Raw genomic sequence first — 20,456 nt, 5'->3', positions numbered from 1 at the left:
CCACCCACCCAAGTGGTGACTTAAGGATGAGATTAATTATAATTAAAGTATTCATAAAGATGTAAAAACATAAACAGAACCTTGAGTCTGCAAATTTTGCAATACACGTCACTTGCTCGATTTCCGTGGCACGCATCATTCTCTCTCGATTTCCATGACACATATCATTGTCCCTCAATTTTTGTAAAACTCGTCACTCAAGGCACGCATCGTTTTCTCTCAATTTCAACGACACGCATCGTTCTCCCTCGATTTTTGCAAAACGCGCTACTCGCAGCACGCTTCGCCCTCCTTCGAATCTCGCGACACATGTCGCTATCCCTTGACTTTTGCAAAACGCGTCATATGCTAGATATTTGCAGTATGCATCGCTCTCTCTCGATTCTCATGGCACACATCGCTCTCTCTCAATTTCCATGACACGCGGTCATTCCCCTATAAAAAGGGTTGGCCCTCCTCGAACTCTAAGCATCACAACTTTCTACCATCTTGAACAATCACATTGCGGTTTGTAGAGATTAGTTCTTCCCAACTTTTCTCTTGGTTGTCTCATTACTCATTTCATTTAACTGAAAATGTTGCCAAATCACCAAACTCCCGAAGTTGCTGGGAGCAGCACTAGATCGCCAATCCAAAGATGGAAATCCAGCAAGGCATAGCTGGAGATTTTAGAGGAGAGCTTCTGCAACAGTCAAAGGGAACTCCCTTCTGCAAAGTGGGCTATCTTGCTTGCAACACGACTCCGACGACATGGTCCAATCGAGCTGAAAAATGTATGCATTTGGTTTGAGAACCGTAGGGGTAAGCAGGGATCAGTTGAAGAAGCCACTATTTCAACTACTGCCCCATCAATTATCCATCTTACCTCCTCCACCACTACCCCCCCGAGGAGTGTCCCTGCCATTTTCTCAACCACTTGTACCCTAATCCCTATCGACAATATTCCTTCTATGAAGCTTACAACTAACATCACACCAATGAGTCATACCCCTTACAATGGCAACGTCGCAGTCACCACACTAAGAGTTTTTTTATAATGCTGGCCTACTCCACCATTGCCAAGAGATCCAATACACATTGAGACTCATGTACGGGCCAACGATGGCTCGTTAGGAGCATCCCCACCGAAGGCCACAAGGGGAAGAGGGCAGCTTTTCCTCCTTTCCCGAACAAACAAGCGTTCTCTCCTTTTTTTTTTTCTGATCCAAGTCGGCGACATTATAAAAGGTCAACTCTACTAAGAAAGAACCCAGGCAGATAGTAGTGCACTACTAGCACTTTGATAGATGCTGACGTTGAGCTAAAGCTCTAAAAGTTGAATTTTATTTCATTTTGTTTATATATATAAAATTATTCTTTTCCACAGTTTTTGATTTTCTTTTCCATTTCAACCCCTATTAGACAGAGGATTCACACTTCAGTTCCCAAAATAAAATATTTCGCCAAATTAACCCTCAATCTATTCTAAAATTTAACCAAATTGTTCATCAAATTACCCTTTCAAATTTAAGAGGGCAACTATTATTTGTGGCTCGTATACTTTGGTTTTTGTAAGAAAAAAGGGAAGAGGGAAAAAAACATAAAGGGGCAGCACAATAGAGATCATCGACGAATGCCCTATGTTCATTGACGAGCGGACATCAACAATTCGTAGACGAAGGCTCTAAAATTCATCGACGAGAAAATACCGAGAGCAGGAAATCTCTGACTTCTGGATTCGTCGACGAAAGTCTATTATCGTTGACGAAAGTTCTTCTATGGATCATCGATGAAGCCCTGTATTCGTCGACGAAAGGCTCTTAGGCTGTGGCAGTTTTTCTAAAATTTTGAATTTTTGAACGTTGGGTGTTTGGGCAAATGAGGGGAAACCTCCAAGGAACTTCTATATATATTATTCTGGGCATATATTGAAGAGTGTGATCATTTGAGAAGTGTATTGTGTACATTGTGAATTTCTTAGTTAAATTTGTGTGCTAATGCTTTTGTGGACGTAGGCTTTGCCGAACCACGTAAATTGTGTTGTTGTTGTTCTTTTTTGGTTGTGTTAATTACTTTTGTGTTTATTTCTGCCATGCATCTTCATTTTTCGATCCATATCACATCAGCAACTAATTATACAGTACTCATTTTAAATTAATAAATTTGGAGGATAAAATTTTTATAAGGAGGGGATGATGTAATGACCCCAAAAATATATATATACGATTAAAGCATAATAATAAAAATTATAAAATAATAAAAATGGGCATTATGTTAATATCAATACAGAAGTACTTTTCTATTGAATCCTTGATTCCATGTTTGATGCCTAAGAAAGACCTTGTCTTTGCGAGTGCTCAGAGACCATTGTGGCTCAGTCGCTCCGTGGAGGTCAGCCTGGTCGAAATGGAATTTCATAAGATAAATAGGGTAGACACTGTTTGTATACGTAAATATATAAAATAATGTTTTGACTGACACAATTTGTAGAAATACATAATAAAATAATAACAATAATATAGGTATCCCATATGAGGCCTACAAGACCGTGTGTGGTTCACATGAGTCTCGAAGCCATGTGGAGTCCATATAAGTCCCGAAACTGTGTAGGACTCAAAAAACCGTGTGAGGACTATTAGAGTTACATAGGACTCACTTGGGTCTCGAAATTGTGTGGGGCCCAGAAGATCATGTGGGGCCCACATGAGTTTTCGAAATTCAAACTTAATTCTTTTTCATAAAAAAAACTAAAACATTGCTTAAAAATAATAACAATGATAATAATAATGATTTCAAACAAAAATAATTAATTAATTAATTAAGTAAATTAATTAAAAATTAATTAAATGGGAATGTGGGCAAGTACTCCCATTTCCCCCACATGATCCTCATCCCACACCTAACCCATCTTATGCACATTCCTTAATTTTAAAAAAATTATAATTTCACCCCTCTCCCCACACTTTTACAAATTTCGTTTTCTTCCCCAAAATTTTTCTACAAATAGGAAGCTTTCAACCTTCATTTTTCACAAAAAAAAATTTCAAAGGAAGAGAAGGATTAATGAGTGAAAGAATTTGTGGTGGAGGGATAATTTTTGTTATAATTAAATTCTCACTCACCCACTCTTTCCGATCTCATTTTTTTAAAGATTTTCATTGTGTTCATAGCACAAGGTTAAGTAAGAAGTAAGTAAACTTGATTATGTTAGACTTTTATTAAATTTCATACATGAGTTTATTTGTAAGTAAATTTGATTATATTAGAATTTTATTAAAATTCATACCCGATTTTATTAGTAAATAAATTTGATTATGTTATATTTTTATTTAAAATTTATACTCGAGTTTATTTGTAAATAAATTTAATTATGTTAGATTTTTATTTAAAATATATACTTGAGTTTATTTGTAAGTAAATTTGATTATGTTAGATTTTTATTTAAAATTTATACCTGAATTCATTCGTAATTAAATTATGATTATGTTAGTTATTTTCATAAAATTCTCCCGAATTTATTTTTATGCATATTTAATTATACCAATTTTATCTTTAACATACTTACGTTTATTTTTGAGTTAAAAAATGTTCTAAACCCCTCGGGTATTTTATAGTATGAATTTCTATTCAAGAAAATATTTTTAACACAAAAATAGTATGGTATGAGTTTATTTCTACATTACATATTTCACGAAAATATGAGTAAAAATGATATGAGTTGATTTTATGTTGCTTATTTAAAAAAAAATATGAGTAAAAATGAGATCTTCTTGATATTATTTTAATTGTATAAATTATATAATAAGATGTTTTCAAAACCCCTTATGGTTCAGATGATATAGAAAATTACGAATGTTCGGTACCGCAACTTAAAGTTTAAATGGATCAGGGTGCATCCACACTATTTACAGAATGGTTCTATATGATAGTGGATTTCTCTTAGGTGCACACTTGGGTCGGACTGGAGTTTAATAGGGAAAATCTCACTTAATGATGATGTGCATTGATTTAGTTTGGTTGGCCAGCCAACTAAGTCATGTCTTTGGACCGTACAATCAAGTCATAGGGGTAAACATGACTTACAACAAACAGGCCTAAAGGTGATTTTTATAGTATATGCATATACATAGTTAATTACGTGTACAGAGTTATTGATAATTTGAAAGAAATGTATATGTTTTTATGAATATGGTCATTCTTGTGCCTAAATGATGATCTAAAGGAAACGTATAAGGAAAAGTATATATATGTATATAATTAAATATTATAGTTATAATTTTAAAGTTAAAAGTTTAATTTTACAGTTATAATATATGATTATAAAATTTTACTATTGTAGTTGATGGTAAAAGTTTTATGCAAAATTTTTTTAATTTATATTTATTTTAAAAATAATTTTAAAATTATAATATTAAATATTATTTTACGAAATTATAAAAACTCATTTTAGCCATACACTAATAATAATCTTATTTACTTACTGAGTGTTGTCTCACCCCAATACATTTAAGATAATTTTGAAGAGGAAATCAAAAATATGGCGTAGCAAGTGCATTGGGGGGGGGGGGGGAGGGAGTAGAAAGAGTAGAGTAGAATGAGAATTTAGTATAATACAATTTAGAATATATTTGTGTATTTTAGAATTTTAGAAATTTTTATTTTAATAGTTGAGACATATATTTGTAATAAAACTAATTAGTGCTCTGATAATAAAAATAATTAAAATTTATGTGCATCTGTTGAAAAATTTATATGTAGGAACCCACTCAAATTCGGGTCCTTACGTACCAAGCCTTAATGGATCTGATTTTAGCCCGTAAAGATAGACCTAAATAGGTAAAGGTCATTCTTTATGTAATTTATCTTTAATCTTGCAACAACTTCAAACAAAGCAGGTTTACTTTAAGCCATAAGGCATATGAGATGTGTCTTTGCAGAATATAATTGTATCATTAGGAAAGAAGAGGTGAGACATATAAATGCACTCACTATGATGTGATAAATAAACTCCTTTTAACATCTTCACTAAGTTGGCTTTTTTTTTTTTTTAATCATTATGCTGAGGGCTTTTTTCATTATTAAGAACAGAAAGGGTGATAAGGAATCACCCAACCTTAGACACCTAAAGCTGTTGATGATGTCAGGTGCTTCACCATTAAAGATTATAAAGAATGCGTCGCGAAGTCTCGGGAGCGAGGGTGCCCCAGGGGGCGAAGGAATTGAAATAATTTAATTTTTTGGGAAAAATTGTAATTGGAGTCACCACTAACGTTTTGGAGTATGACTAGAACACATGATTATTGTCCAATTACGGATAGAATCGGTCTGCATGTATCAGGATCAAAATTGAGAGTTTGATTATGTGAGGAGAAGGTACTAGCACCCCCTATATACTCGTTCTATGAACAATACCTAATTAATTAAAAGTTATCTCAAATTAAATTTTAATGGTCTTTTATTTTACTCCTTTTAATTGGACACATTAACTAAGTATACTCAATTATGTCAACAAACAAATAAACACATTATTATAGAGTATATTTAAAATAGGATCCCTCGGAGCTAAGATATGTGAGGCTTAAAAAGCTCATTACTGTTTTTTTATTTAATCATATGAATACACCCATACAAAAATAAATAATAATATGAAAATAAAGGAAATTACCACCAAAATACCAGCAAAATCATTAGGAAAGAGTTATCTAATTATTATAATTGCCTTTAATTCTATAAAAAATCTTGTGATATGACAACCTCCAAAAATGTACCACATACAAATATGCCATTTTAAAGTTTCTGTTTTTTTTTTTTTTTTAGCTTCTTGCTCAGTGTCGCAAGGTAACATGGTAAGAGCTCACTGAGTACAAAAGTATAAGACTTATATTACTAACCCAGTGGGGTCCTGCCACATGGACCAGTGATGAAGCATAGCATAACTCTTTCCAAAAGCTTGAAAATTTTGACGAAAGTGATATTTTACTTTGGTCTCCTCAAGACAAAGTAAGAAGATAAATCACTAGGGTTTAAAACCCAATTCATTTTCAAGGTTTTGGTTAGAGCGATTATAAGTCCATCCTTCAAATATTAAAACTCCATTCTTATGCTAAACCTCAAATCCATTCTCATGCATTATTAAGATATTGATCTTTGGAAACCAATAGAGATATTATTCTTGAAATTAAACATAAACTGAGCATGCAGATTGAACATTATTAGATTTGAACACAGGAGCGCATGCGTTCGTGCAAAACGCAACTACTCTTTTGTGCAGTCTGTAGGCTTGAAGAAGACTTTATTATTCCTGAGATCATAACCTACCGAGAAGTCCATCTGCGTCGTGCTCCCCCATATGGCCAAATTCTCCGACTTCGCAAACCCAAAGCACAGGACGTCCTCCGCTACTTTCAGGAAGGCATGCGAAGGACTCAACGTCACATTTGCACCGCACGCGAAATGCGCCGTCAATGTGGGTCCCACAATCTCCTTCGACCTGTAGCAGAGATCAAGAGTCCTGGTTGGGTCCTCCACGCGCCTCAAATTCTGAAGCTCCTTGCTCTTGTTCACCACCAGCAACAAGCTATCGTGGAACTTGTTTATGAGATGCGGCAGCGTCGTTCCAGTGTCTATGATAATGTTACCAACGGACGACGAAGAACGAGGACAAGAAGGAGAAAGGACGTCGGAATTTGTCACCATTATGTTTCCCACGCTGATCGCATCCAATCGTACATAATAGAAATTGTTTCCACTTTGAGAAAATAGGGGAGTGGAGATCACCCCTGCCCCCGAAAACTCCGTTTCACTTCCAAATCTCATTTTGCTGAAACCTCCCGAGTTGTAAATATCCACCAAGCAGTAGGAAAATTTGCCGTCGATGATAGAATCCAATTGCGAAATGAGAGAATCGGCCCCGCGTGCGAGTCCGATTACGCCCGTCCCGTTCTGTCCGGATGGTTCATAACTATTCTCAATTCCGCACCCGAAGACGGCGTGCGGGAGCGTATTGGAGCCTCCTAGACTGATCTGGTCCGTTGATAGGATGCCCCTTGATGAGATCCCGTCCCCATACCCCATCTGATATCCGCAGTTCGCGCCAGTGCAGAACGTGGAACGTTTATTCATAGCACTGCAGATTTTTGATCCGCACGAAACGACCTGGTAAGTGGATGAGGTTGTCGGATCAAAGAGAGGATATGCTTGCAGGAAGCACTTCTTGCAGGGCTTGCACTGGGTCCACACGAGGTCGCTTGCGGTGTCGGTGATTCCGAGCACCGGGACCCGCTTCGATCCGATGGATATGTTCATGAGGTAAACGCCTCCACTATTGATTATGTCGGAAAGACCAGGAGATGGTGTCTGAGATAGTGTCTTGGCGCGCTTAGTGGACCGCAGGAGCGCGTTGCTCACGCGCGCGAAGAGCGTGTCGGTAGGGTTGTAGAGAGGGGAGTTGGGTGAGTCGCGGTGGATGAGGTTGACGGTGAAACCGCCGCCGGCGTGAGATTCCGGGAGGGAGGAGAAGGAAGCGAGGATTGAGATGGTGAGTAAAAGTGCAAAAGAGAGATGTGATGGAGTTGTAGTGGTTGTTGGAATAATTGCCATGACTTGTGTTTAGATAAAACCTCAGTTAATTCGAATGTATATCTACGTATATTTATAAATAGATATAGTCTTAAGTATAGCAATGGGCCACTCAACTATTTTATTTAACCCAAACACATTAATAATCAATTAAACACACCTTTCAAACTTGATTAGTGAAAAAATGATTTAACTTTTTCGTATCATGTTAGTGGGAATTAAACTTTTACCATGTTCTTATTAGTTCGAGGGTTAAACTTTTTTAATTAATTTGTGGCTCTAAATTGAAACTACAATCAATGTCATGTGCTATACATAAAAGCTTCACAATGTCATGTGCTAATATACATGCCTGAGATTGAGGGAAAAAAAAAACACAAAACTTGGGTCCAAATTAAATATGATCCTATGCAAAATGTGCAATCTCTAGATTGAGAAAATAAAATGTTTGTTGATTATTCAATGTGAAAATTTGTTTAGTTTTATTTTTATTGTTCATTAATTGAAAAAAATATACTTTTTTATTTTCAAATTTTGTATTTGATAACATGAAAATGCCTTTTATTGTTTTAAAAATTTTTAATTTGTTGTGAGGTATGAAATTTTTATTTATTATTTTTTTAAAAGTGTCTAAAAACTGTAAAAGCATTTTCCAAAATTATATAAGTCTTGGAAAGCTAAAAATTAAACTATGATTTTTATAATTTTCAAAAATTTTAAAAATGGGGAATGAAAACTATTTTTTTACAACTAAATAGGCCTTTAGTTTTCACTCTAGCTAATATATATAATTTATACTTTTTAATTTGAAAAAAATATAGTTACACCCCTTAATCATGCTCGTTGTTAGAAAAAAGCTCCTTTTAGAAAACATTTTAAAATGGTAATGCTGAAAAGTCTTGAACTGTTTTTTTTTTTTTTTTTCCTATAAAAGACTCTTTGTCACAAATTGGGGACATTAAACTAATCAAATTTTCACATGTGCATTATGAATGAGTAATTTTAATAGATTTATTTGGATAAACTTAATTACACTTATATGTTGAGTGTAAAAAGTGATAGGTAGTTATGTAGAGCATAAGTTTGAGGTGATTAATGAACTCATCATTTACGGTCCCACCAATTACAATCAACATTGGTCACTACAAAAAAACTTATTTTTAGTGACGAAACTATTAGTGACGGATTAAATTTCGTCACTAAAAGTGGGTATTGGTAACTGTTTTAGCAACTCTCACTAATACTATACCATTAATAACAGATTTTAAACTGTCACTAATAGTTTCGTCACTAAAAACAGAAAAATGTCATGGGAAAATATTTTTCCCACAGTAATCATCTTGGGAAAATATTAGCGACGATTTTACTAATACTTCTTTTAGTTAAAAAAAATAAAAATAAAATTATTTCATAGTATTAGTGACGAATTTGGAGATTCAACACTATTAACTTATTATTAGTGAAGGATTTGGAAATCGTCACTAATACTTCTTTTATTTAGAAAAAATTAAAAAAAATTATTTCACAATATTAGTAACGAATTTGAAGATTCGTCACTATTAGCCCCTTATCAGTGACGGATATGGGAATCGTCACTTATACTCTTTAATTTAAGAAAAAATAAAAAAAATATTATTTTACAATATTAGAGACGAATCTTTAAATTCGCACTATTAGTATAACAATCTGCTTAATTTTCACATATTTTTTTTCTTTAAATATTACAAATTAGTATAATAAATCTAGCAGATCATAATCAACTTGAACCCGTGGGTACTAGGGATAAAACAGAAATACATAACGGAAACCTAAATAGTAGGAAACATAAAATCATAAATAACTCATAATATCATATACAGTATCATCCATCACAATACCAGAGTTCTACATCCATTATATTTAGGTATATACATCCCAAAAAGAAAAGACCTTGGGACATTTCCCAAAAAATCCAACCTAGCCTACCAAATCTTACCCTTCAGAGAGGGTAGATCAACAATACTATATCAGCGGAGCTTTATTCGCTCTTCTATCAGGGGCTCCTGAAATGTTTATAAAATTTTGGGGTGACACCTCTGAGTTAGGGAAATAAACTAATATTAGTGTGTGGCAACATGACCATTTCTATGTTCTATATAAAATCATGCATAATCATATCAGTATAACTGTCTGTATCATATCTAGGAAACATATATTCTCATATCATGATAGAACATACAAGATTTTCATAAACATAATTCATTTCATATAATATAATACGAAAACAACCTTGGTAGGTTAGCTGCCTATTGTCATGTATTACCCCCACATGATTGGGTTGTGTGATCCAAAGGCGGGACCTAACAATGGTTGACCAACCACTGTCAAGTCAAAACTACAGTCTGTAAGTCTGATGGGTCTGCCAGACCTGATCCGTACACCAGGGGAGCTCACACTTCTTAAAATTACATCAACCATCCAACCTCAAGCCAGACCTGGTCTGTACCCCAAGGGCGCTCACACTTCTTAAAATCACATCGACCATCCAACCTCACGCCACTCCGCATAGTAGCGTTAACACAAATATAATGATAAATCATGAACATATAACATCGGTACCGTGTAAGTACTATCTTAGACCAAGCCAACCAGGTTTTGATATCATATAGTATATAATCAAACTGTGATACATGGATATTTCATACTATTAGTTACCAAATCAATATCATCGCATCATTTTGCATATTTACATATATCATAAAAATCATCGGCCCATACGCCAATATTTCATATTTTACCATAGTTCGGCCCGTACGCCGGCAAAACATATCCATATCATTATCATGTTCCTAGAAAATAGTATTTCTTTATAAATTCCACTCATGCCACACGAAATTGGTTTTTTTTATATTTAAACATACCATCATTTTTCAGTAGTGTTTCCCGAACATAAAACATATATAAATATATTTATTTTTCTGAAATCAGATGCTATAATAAGATACATACATTTTCGTTAAATAACTAGCTTAATTTATTCCCTTACCTGAGTCTTGAAAAGCCTCTAAGAAAGATAGTCTTGCACCCGCAGGGTCCCCCGTTCAATACCCTGAAAACGACATTCCCCAGAACTAAACTTCAGTATTTCTACTTGTACTAAGCTTTCTACAACTGTCAAGAAGTCAAATATTTAGTATAAAACCTTACCCTGGATCTGGGATGAATTCTGAACTCGATCCACTGACGGTCCACTCCAACACATATGTAGAAAACTTCCCCAAGAGTGTCATGGTGGCTCCAGATCGTCGATTCGGCAAAAGATCGGCCCGAGATCTTAGATAGAAGGGAGGTGGGGCATAGAGGAGAGAGAAGGAGAAGTATTTGCACCAGAAATGGCCAAAAAATGAAGGTTCGCTTTATTTATACACTGGAATTCGTCGACGAGCCACGTCATCTTGTCGATGAGGCCAAGAAGAAGACTCGTCGATGTACTCTCTCCTCATCGATGAAATTCAGAATCACCTAAAACCCTCTCTTGGTATTTTCTCGTTGACAAGACATGTTCTTGTCGACGAGCCCATTACAACTTCATCGATGAACACTTCGCATTCGTCGACGAGGCCTGTTGCCCCTTTCTTTTCCCTTCCAACTTCTATTTCCCCCCTCTTTATCATTATTTAAAATACCACAATTTCTCTAGGTCACTATATTCTCCCCTCTTTATAAAAATTTTGTTCTTAAAATTTGCTATTCATGTAATTTATCATCCTTTAAAACAAAGCGGTCTACTTATTTTATTACTTACCCTCACTAATGGAAAAGGAACACCGTGGTTACATTCCAAGTCTTGGGAGATTACATATACAAAAGAAAAATTCTCCCAAAACTAAAAGACTACTTACTAACTAAACTTTACATGTACCTGCAAAAGAAATATTACCTATTTACTTGTATTTTACTTGTCAAATCTTTTAGAATAAATGCAGATACTTCTGCTTCATCTACTCCTCGGACTTCCAAGAAGCCTTTTCCACTGCATGATTCCTCCATAAAACTTTTACCAGAGGAATCTTCTTATTACGTAGTTCTTGCACTTTCCTATCCAGAATCTGTATTGGGATCTCCTCATAAACTAGCGAATCACTAAGCTCCAATTCTCCATAGCTAATTACATGAGAAGGGTTAGGGACGTACTTCTTTAACATGGAAACGTGGAATACGTCGTGCATCCTGGATAATATAGGTGGCAAAGCTAGCCTGTAAGCAACCGGCTCCACTTTATCTATAATCTCAAATGGACGGATAAACCTAGGGCTAAGTTGACCTTTCTTCCCAAATCACATAACCCCTTTTAACGGAGCTATCTTCAAAAATACATGATCACTAACATCAAATTCTAAATTCCTGCTGCGATTATCAGCATAACTCTTCCGTCGGCTCTGAGCTGCACTGATCTTGTCTCGGATAAGTCAAACCTTATCACACACTTGCTAAACAAGCTTTGGTCCCACTGCTCGCTGCTCACCCACTTCATCCCAAAATAAAGGAGAATGACATCTCCTACCATATAGAGCCTCAAACGGTGTCATGCCAATGCTGGTTTGATAACTGTTATTATAAGCAAATTCTACCAGTGGCATAAACTGAGTCCAACTATCCCAGAAATCTAATACGCACACTCGAAGAATATCCTCTAGTATCTGTATCATCCTCTTAGTCTGCCCATCTAACTGAGGATAAAATGTCATTCTAAACGATAACTGAGACCCTAGAGCTTCCTACAAGCTCTTCTAGAAACATGACATAAAACGCAAGTCCTAATTTGACACAATAGATACTGGCACCCCATGGGAACGAACTATCTCCTAAATGTAGATCTTCTCTAAACGGTTGAGGGAGTAGCTGATCTTGATAGGTAAAAAGTGGGTGGTCTTAGTCAATCAGTCTACTATCACCCAAATCGCATTCTAGCTATGTAACGCTATCGGCAGTCCTAACACGAAGTTCATGGCTATATGATCTCTCTTCCACTCTAGGATAAATAATGGCTACAACTGACCTACCGATCTCGAGTGCTCAGCTTTTAAATGTTGGCACATCAGACACTGCGCTATATACTCGACAATTTCTTTCCTCATATCACTCCACCAATACGACTCCTATAGATCCCTATACATCTTTGTACCTCTGAGGTGAACTGTGTACAATTATCTGCGAGCCTCCTCTAAAATAGTTTTTCTGATCTCAATATTAGTAGGAACGTATAATCTGCAACGAAACTGCAAAGCTCCATCGTCTGCAACATTGAATTCCTCCCCCTGACCACTCTGCACTCTGTTCATCACCTCTACTAACTCTGGGTCTTCTTTCTGAGCAGCTTTAATTCTTTCTTGTATAGTAGGTTTCACTACTAGACTGGAAAAGTAAGCATGAGAACCACTCTCAACTAATTCGATGTCGAGTCTCTCTAGATCCATCATGATCAGATACTGAACCTCCATTGTCGTCAACACAGATTCCTTCGATTTCTTGCTTAACACATCGACTACCACATTTACTTTCCCTGGGTGATAACAGATGGTACAATCGAAATCCTTAATTAGCTCCAACCACCTTCTATGCCTCATATTCAATTCCTTCAGCTTGAAAAAGTACTTCAAACTATTGTGGTTAGAAAAGATCTCACACCACTCGCCATACAGGTAATGCCTCCAAATCTTCAATGCGTGTACTACTGTAGCCAATTCAAGATGATGGGTAGGGTAGTTCTTTTCATATTCTTTCAAGTGCTTAGATGCATACGCCACCACCCTACCATGCTGCATCAACACTCAACCAAGTCCTTTCAACGATGCATCACTATAGATAGTATAACCCTCACCTCCTGACGGGATGATCAGCACTGGTGTTGTGACTAATCTTTACTTCAATTCTTGGAAACTCTGCTCATAGCTGTCATCCCACTCAAATCTAACATTCTTCCTAGTCAGTCGTATTAGAGGCCTGATAGTGCTGAGAATCGCTCAACGAAACGACGGCGATACCCAGCTAGTCCCAAGAAACTTTTGATCTCTTAGACATTCCTCGGTCTAGCCCAATTCACAATCGCCTCAATCTTACTAGGATCCATAGAAATTCCATCTCCAGATATAACATGCCCCAAGAACACGACCTTCTCAAGCCAAAATTCACATTTACTGAATTTAGAGTACAATTTATTTTCCTATAGTGTTTGCAGAACTTGCCTCAAGTGCGTCTCATTCTTCTCATAGCTCCTTGAATAGACCAGTACGTCATCAATAAAAGTAGCAATGAACTCATCTAGGTATTGGTGGAAGACTCTGTTCATCAAGTCCATAAATACAGCAGGAGCATTTGTCAGACCAAATGGCATTACAAGGAATTCGTAATGCCCATACCTGCTCCTAAAGGCCATCTTCGCTCACTTTTGCCTGATGATATCCTGATCTGAGGTCAATCTTCAAACACACCCGTATACCCTAGAGCTGGTCAAACAAATCATCTATATAGGGTAGATGATATTTGTTCTTGATTGTCACTTTATTAATCTTCCTGTAATCTATGCACATCCTCATAGACCCGTCTTTCTTATTCACAAATAGTACTGGAGCTCCTCATAGAGATACACTAGGTCATATGAAGCCCTTATTAAGTAGATCTTGTAATTGATTCTTCAATTATGCCAATTTTGCTGGCGCCATTCGGTAAGGTACTTTGGAAATCGGTGCTGTACTTGTAAGTAGATCAATAGGGAAATCTACCTCATGATCAGGTGGTAAGCCTGGTAATTCATCTCGAAAAACATCTGTAAACTCTTTTACTACAGGCGTGCTAGCAAATTTCAATTCATTCTCTAACATCTCCTTCATAATAGCCACAAACCCCTGACAACCACTCAGTAGTAGTCTTCTAACCTGGATAGTTGAAACTAGCTGAGGCGAGGATTGAATTCTGCTCATCTCGAAGGCCTGAATATCACTTCTCGTGAATGACACTCTATACTGAAAAATTAGCTTCTAGTCAATCCATGTCGAAGAACACATCAAACCCGTGCATATCCAGCACTATTAAATCGACAAACATGATTTTCCCCTAAATATTAACTAAACAACCTCGGAGCACTCTACTTCATCTCACTGCTGATTCAGTCAGTGTAGATACCAATAGATCAGTATTTAATAACTGTGTTTCTGCCCCACATAGTCTAGTGCACTCTGAAGACAACAACGAGTGTGTGGCTCCTGAATCAAACAATGCAATAACTTTAAAAGAAAGAATACTAATTATACCTGTCACCATATCGCCGGCTATCTCAGCATCACCCAAAATTAGGGTGTACACTCTAGATGGAGCCATATTCCTCTCTTGGCCCCCACGTGGTGCCTGATAACCTCCCCGGTATGGTCTGGGAGCTGGAACTACAACTGGTGGTGTAGGGCAATCTAGCACCATATGTCCCAGTCTACCGTACCGATACAGACCAGACCACCTTCTCGACACTCTCCCTAATGTCTCCTACCACAAATTTGATAGACAGGAGGACCCTACACTGCCACCTCGCATCCTCTAGTATCTTACCTCCATCCTCTACCATGGTTTTCTCTCCTTTACTGATTCTGTCTAGGACCCTGTTGGTAGCCCGAAGATGCATATCTCTTCCTCTGTCCCAGCTCCTCTACATCCAAACTCTCACCAACCTCTTCCAAGGTTGCCCTATCGACTAACTCAGCAAAATCCTAAATCCGCAGCACTACTACCTTCTTGAAGATGCTCTGCCTCAAACCTCTCTTAAATCGCCTTGCCTTTTTTGCCTCTTCAGGGACAATATATGGAGCAAAGCGAGAAAGCTCAATGAAATGCGCTACATACTGCTGGACTGATAGCTGGCCCTATTTCAGACTCAAAAACTCCTCCACTTTAGCCTCCCTGATAGTAGATGGAAAATATCTATCGAACAACAATTCCTTAAACCGATCACTAGTCATGGCTATCGACATAGTCCTCTGCTGCTCTAGAAGTCTCACAACAGCCCACCACCTCTCAACCTCTTCTGTTAGTCTATAGGTGGCAAGGAGAACCCTCTGTTCTTTGGTACACTGCAACACGACCAAGACTTTCTCAATCTTCTACATCCAATTCTCAACGGCTGTAGGATCGACTCCTCCCGAAAAGGCCAGATGATTCATCTTCGTAAACATCTTGATAGTGCACCCATAGCTAATCGATGGACCACCTTGCTCCCTCGAGCTCCTAGCGATCTCAGCCATAACCTGCTGAGTCACGCTACATAATATCACATTGGAGTCTATCCCGCCTGCACCTGATGTCCCTGCTCCATCACTGCCACTCGCATGGGCACTACCTCCTCCTGGATCCATCCTGAAAAATAACAATTGCAACTCAGTAACCCTATCCTTATAATTTACCCACTTAACTTAACCTCTTATCTCAACACTCTCAGCTTATTTCTAACCCTAATTCCTACATTCTAGGAACATAATCTGACAATAGTTTACTATGGTTTTCCTGGAATCGTCACCTCAGGAAAAACACAGAAACCACCACGGAAGTCCTGCCTCTAGACTGTAGAACAAAACCTTAAATTATTTCTTATACTCTGGTATTGTTTCTGCTGAATTCTAAAGTCTATAGAACTTAGCAACCTAGGCTCTGATATCAAACTATAACGAACTACTTAATTTTCACATATTTTTTTCCATAAATATTACAAATCAGTATAATAAATATAGCAGATCATGATCATTTTGAACTCGTGGGTAACAGGGATAAAACAGAAACACATAACAGAAGCTTAAGCAGCAGGAAATATAAAATCATAAATAACTTATAATATCATATAAAATATCATCCATCACAATACAAGAGTTCTACATCCATTATATTTAGGTATATACATCCCAAAAAGAAAATACCTAGGGACATCTCCCACAAAACCCAACCATCCCTACCAAAACTTGCCCTTCAGATATGGCAGATCAACAGTATTGTATCAGCGGAGCTTTATCTGCTCTTCTATTAGGGGCTCTTGAAATGTTTATGAAATTTTGGGGTGAGACACCTCTCAATAAGGAAAATAAACTAATACTAGTGTGTGACAACATGAGCATTTCCATGTTCCATATAAAATCATACATAAACATATCAGTATAACTGTCTGTATCATGTCTGGGAAACATATATTCTCATATCATGGTAGAACATATCGGATTTTCATAAACATAATTCATCTCATATAATATAATACGAAAACAACTCTAATAGGTTAGATGGCTATTGTCATGTATGACCCCCACATGACTGGGTTGTGTGGCCCGAAGGTGGGACCTGACAATGGTTGGCCTACCACTATCAAGTCAAAAGTACAATTTGTAAGTCTGATGGGTCTGCCAGACCTGGTCTGTACACCAGGGACGTTTACAATTCTTAAAACCATATCAACTATCCAACCTCACGCCACTCCGTACAGCAGCGTTAACATAGTATCATGATAAATCAGGAACACATAGCATTGGTACCGTGCAAGTGCTAGCCTAGACCAAGCCAACCAAGTTCTGATACCATATAGCATATAATCAAACCGTGATACATGGATATTTCATACTATTAGTTACCAAATCAATATCATCACATCATTTTGCATATTTACATATAACATAAAAATCATCGGCTCATACACCAGTATTTCATATTTTACCATAGCTTGGCCCATATGCCGGCACATCATATCCATAGCTTGGCCCGTACGTCGGCAAATCATATCCATAGCACTGCCTATACACCGGCAAATCATATCCATAGCACGGCCTGTACGCTGGCAAATCATATCTATAGCACGGCCCGTACGTCGGCAAATCATATCCATAGCATGGCTCGTACACCAGCAAAGCATATCCATATCATTATCATGTTCTCAGAAAACAGTATTTCTTTATAAATTCCACTCATGCCACACGAAATAGGTTTTTCATATATTTAAACATACCATCATTTTCAACAGTATTTCCCAAACATAAAACATATATAAATATATTTATTTTTGTGAAATCAGATGCTGTAATAACATACATACATTTTCGTAAAATAACTAGCTTAGTTTATTCCCACACCTTACTTGAGTCCTGAAAAGCCCCTAAGAAAGATAGTCCTGCACCTGCAGGATTTCTTGTTCAATACCTTGAAAATAACATTCCTTATAACTAAACTTCAGTATTTTTACGTATACTACACTTTCTACAACTGTAAAGAAGTCAAATATTGAGTAAAAAACCTTAGCCTAGATTTGGGATGAATTCCAAACTTAACCCACCGACAATCCACTCCAGCAAATATGCAGAGAACTTCCACAGAAGTGTTGTGGTGGTTTCAAATCATTAGTCCAACAAAAGATCAGCCCGAGATCTTAGAGAGAAGGGAGGAGGGGCATAGAGGAGGGAGAAGGAGAAGTATTTGTGCTGAAAATGGCCAAAAATGAAGGTTCGATCTATTTATATACTAGGATTCATCGACGAGCCACGTCATCTCGTCGACGAAGCCTAAAAGAAGACTCGTCGATGAACTTTCTCCTCGTCGACGAAATTCTGAATCACGTAAAACCCTCTCTCGGTATTTTCTCATCGACGAGCCACGTCATCTCATCGATGTGACCTAGAAGAAGACTCGTCGATGAACTCTCTCCTCATCTACAAAATTCAAAATCACCTAAAACCCTCTTTCAGTATTTTCTCATCGACGAGACACGTCCTCGTCGAGGAGCCCAATTGTAACTTCGTTGACGAGGCCTGCTGCCCCTTTCTTTTCCCTTCCAAGTTTTATTTTCCCCCTCTTTATCATATTTAAAATACCACAATTTCTCTGAGTCATTACAATTAGCTCCTTATTAGTGACGGATTTAGGAACCGTCACTAATACTTCTTTTATTTAAAAAAAATTCATTTCATAGTATTAGTGACGAATTTGTAGATTAGCCACTAATAATCAGACATTGAAAACCTGCACGCAAGTTCCCCCAATCTCACTCCTTTCCCTCCAATCCTCCTCATTTTTCTCCATCTCTCAATCTCTCTGGTCTCTTTGTCTTAGTCTCTCCATCTCTCAATCTCTCTGGTCTCTTTCTCTTAGTCTCTCCTTTTCTCTTTGTCGCCGTCGCTGACGCTTTGAATCCATCCCCGTTGCCGACACTCCGAATTTGTCCCCATCGCCTTCACCGAGGAGATCGACCACCGTAGGCTAGCGGTGTAATTTTGGTATGTGAGGAAGGCAGTGCGGGCGAAAGGGCTGTGGCTTCGATCAGAGTTAGTGGGGGTGTAGGCCTTGGCTGGAGTGCCTTCAACTAGGGGCATTGATCAGGTGCGGGTGTTCTGATTGTGGGCCTTGTTTCCATAGAGGTAAGTCATACTCTGATTCTTCTTCTTTTTCTTGTCGTTTGATCTAAACCTCCCTCCTCCTATGGACGGTGATGCTGTTGAAATTACTGGTGATGATTTTCAGGCCACAACTTTATGCTTCTTATGATTGCTTGAAATATTTATTTTCTAGACTCTCTTTATCTTCGTTTTTTTTCTCGAAAAAATAAAAATGAAAATTTCATCTTATCATCTATCATCCGTGGTTTTTACTTGGTGGTAGAAGAGACTCCATTTTGGGGGTTCATTGTTCTTAGAATGTTATCTGCAGATTATGAGATCTAGGGTTTCTTCATCTCCATGGGCATTTAAACATTTGTTTGTTTTGTTGAAGTTCAAATTACAACTTCAAGAGGAGATCTGATTCGAAGATGGATGCTACACTTGTCTTGATTGGATCTTTACCCTTATTTTCTCTTGTGTATGTTTTGTTTGTTGTATAACTCATTATCTAGTCTCCATAGAAATGAAACATGGTACGGTTATACCCTTTTATTTAACTTCTCCTGTAATCTTTTTTTTTTTTTAATTTTTTTTCCTGTTTAGGGCAACAATTGCTTGAGGATGAGATGTTCAACAAAAACTACTCAAAATTATTTGTTATCCTCAAAAAGGTTGATTTTGAAAATATCTTTTCTTTTAAAAATATAAGTTTTGAGTATTTTAAAATCATGTGGATTTTTTATTTTTTTTTTAAAAAGGTAGTACAAAGCACAAATTCCTATCCTAAATGAGGAGATTATGTGTGCTTAAAAAAATAATTTTATAAAAAAATTAATTTTGATGTCCGAATGGGATTTGGAGAAGGGCAAAACCACGTTAAGAAAGATTGTAACATCACAATACTTGAATGTGAGCAGTGGAGGTCAACAATGTTGTTAGGTTAGGCCTTGGTGTATGCGTGTTAAATTCATCTTAAGTTTAAAGTGTGAGCTGGGCACTTTGGTGCCTTTCTCCTTCTAATCTTCTACTACTAAAATGGTGCTTTTTCTTTTCTCTTTTAAACTTCTTTTCTAATGCACAAGTTGTTTTACATGAAATGTAATGTAGCATACTAGTGACATCGTGCAATGCAGGCACAAAGTGACATTGAGTAGGCACCAAACAAGTTTGTGTGGGACATAATTGTATAAGGGATGTGTGGGTTTTTCTAGCATAATCAAAGTTTTTTTTTTAGTGAAGAAAATGTAGGTATTCTAGAACATACTTATGATTTGAAAAGAGGGAGATTATATAATGGCATATATAATTTGGGATGGAATATTATTGATATATTTCTTTACGTTCAAATATTTGTGGGAATAATCTTGGGAATTTTGATCTTGGTCAACCATTAGAGGCTAAAGTTGCAAGATCTTGGGGAAGGTGGTTCACAAGAGGAGCTTATAAAAAATAGTTCCCGCCTTATTTGTAAGCATTTATTAAACAAAAAAAAAGTCTTTTTCTACAAGATATATTTTTCTCTTGTTCAAATTT

General features: G+C 36.9%; 1 protein-coding gene across 1 annotated transcript; it reads right to left on the bottom strand.

Annotated features, from left to right (window-relative positions):
• Positions 1-6,234: 6,234 nt before the first annotated feature.
• LOC131158555 (aspartic proteinase CDR1-like) lies at positions 6,235-7,578 on the bottom strand. Its single transcript, XM_058113423.1, has one exon. The coding sequence runs from the start codon at positions 7,576-7,578 to the stop codon at positions 6,235-6,237; it is 1,344 nt and encodes a 447-aa protein (XP_057969406.1).
• Positions 7,579-20,456: the final 12,878 nt, after the last annotated feature.

The sequence above is a fragment of the Malania oleifera genome, chromosome 6, assembly GCF_029873635.1.
Source record: "Malania oleifera isolate guangnan ecotype guangnan chromosome 6, ASM2987363v1, whole genome shotgun sequence".
In the NCBI taxonomy this organism is placed as follows: domain Eukaryota; kingdom Viridiplantae; phylum Streptophyta; class Magnoliopsida; order Santalales; family Ximeniaceae; genus Malania; species Malania oleifera.
This window is presented reverse-complemented; position numbering and strand designations above follow the sequence as displayed.

Bases quoted from the DNA above. Each gene is read 5' to 3' on its own strand.
- LOC131158555 (XM_058113423.1), bottom strand. From the start codon at position 7,578: ATGGCAATTATTCCAACAACCACTACAACTCCATCACATCTCTCTTTT.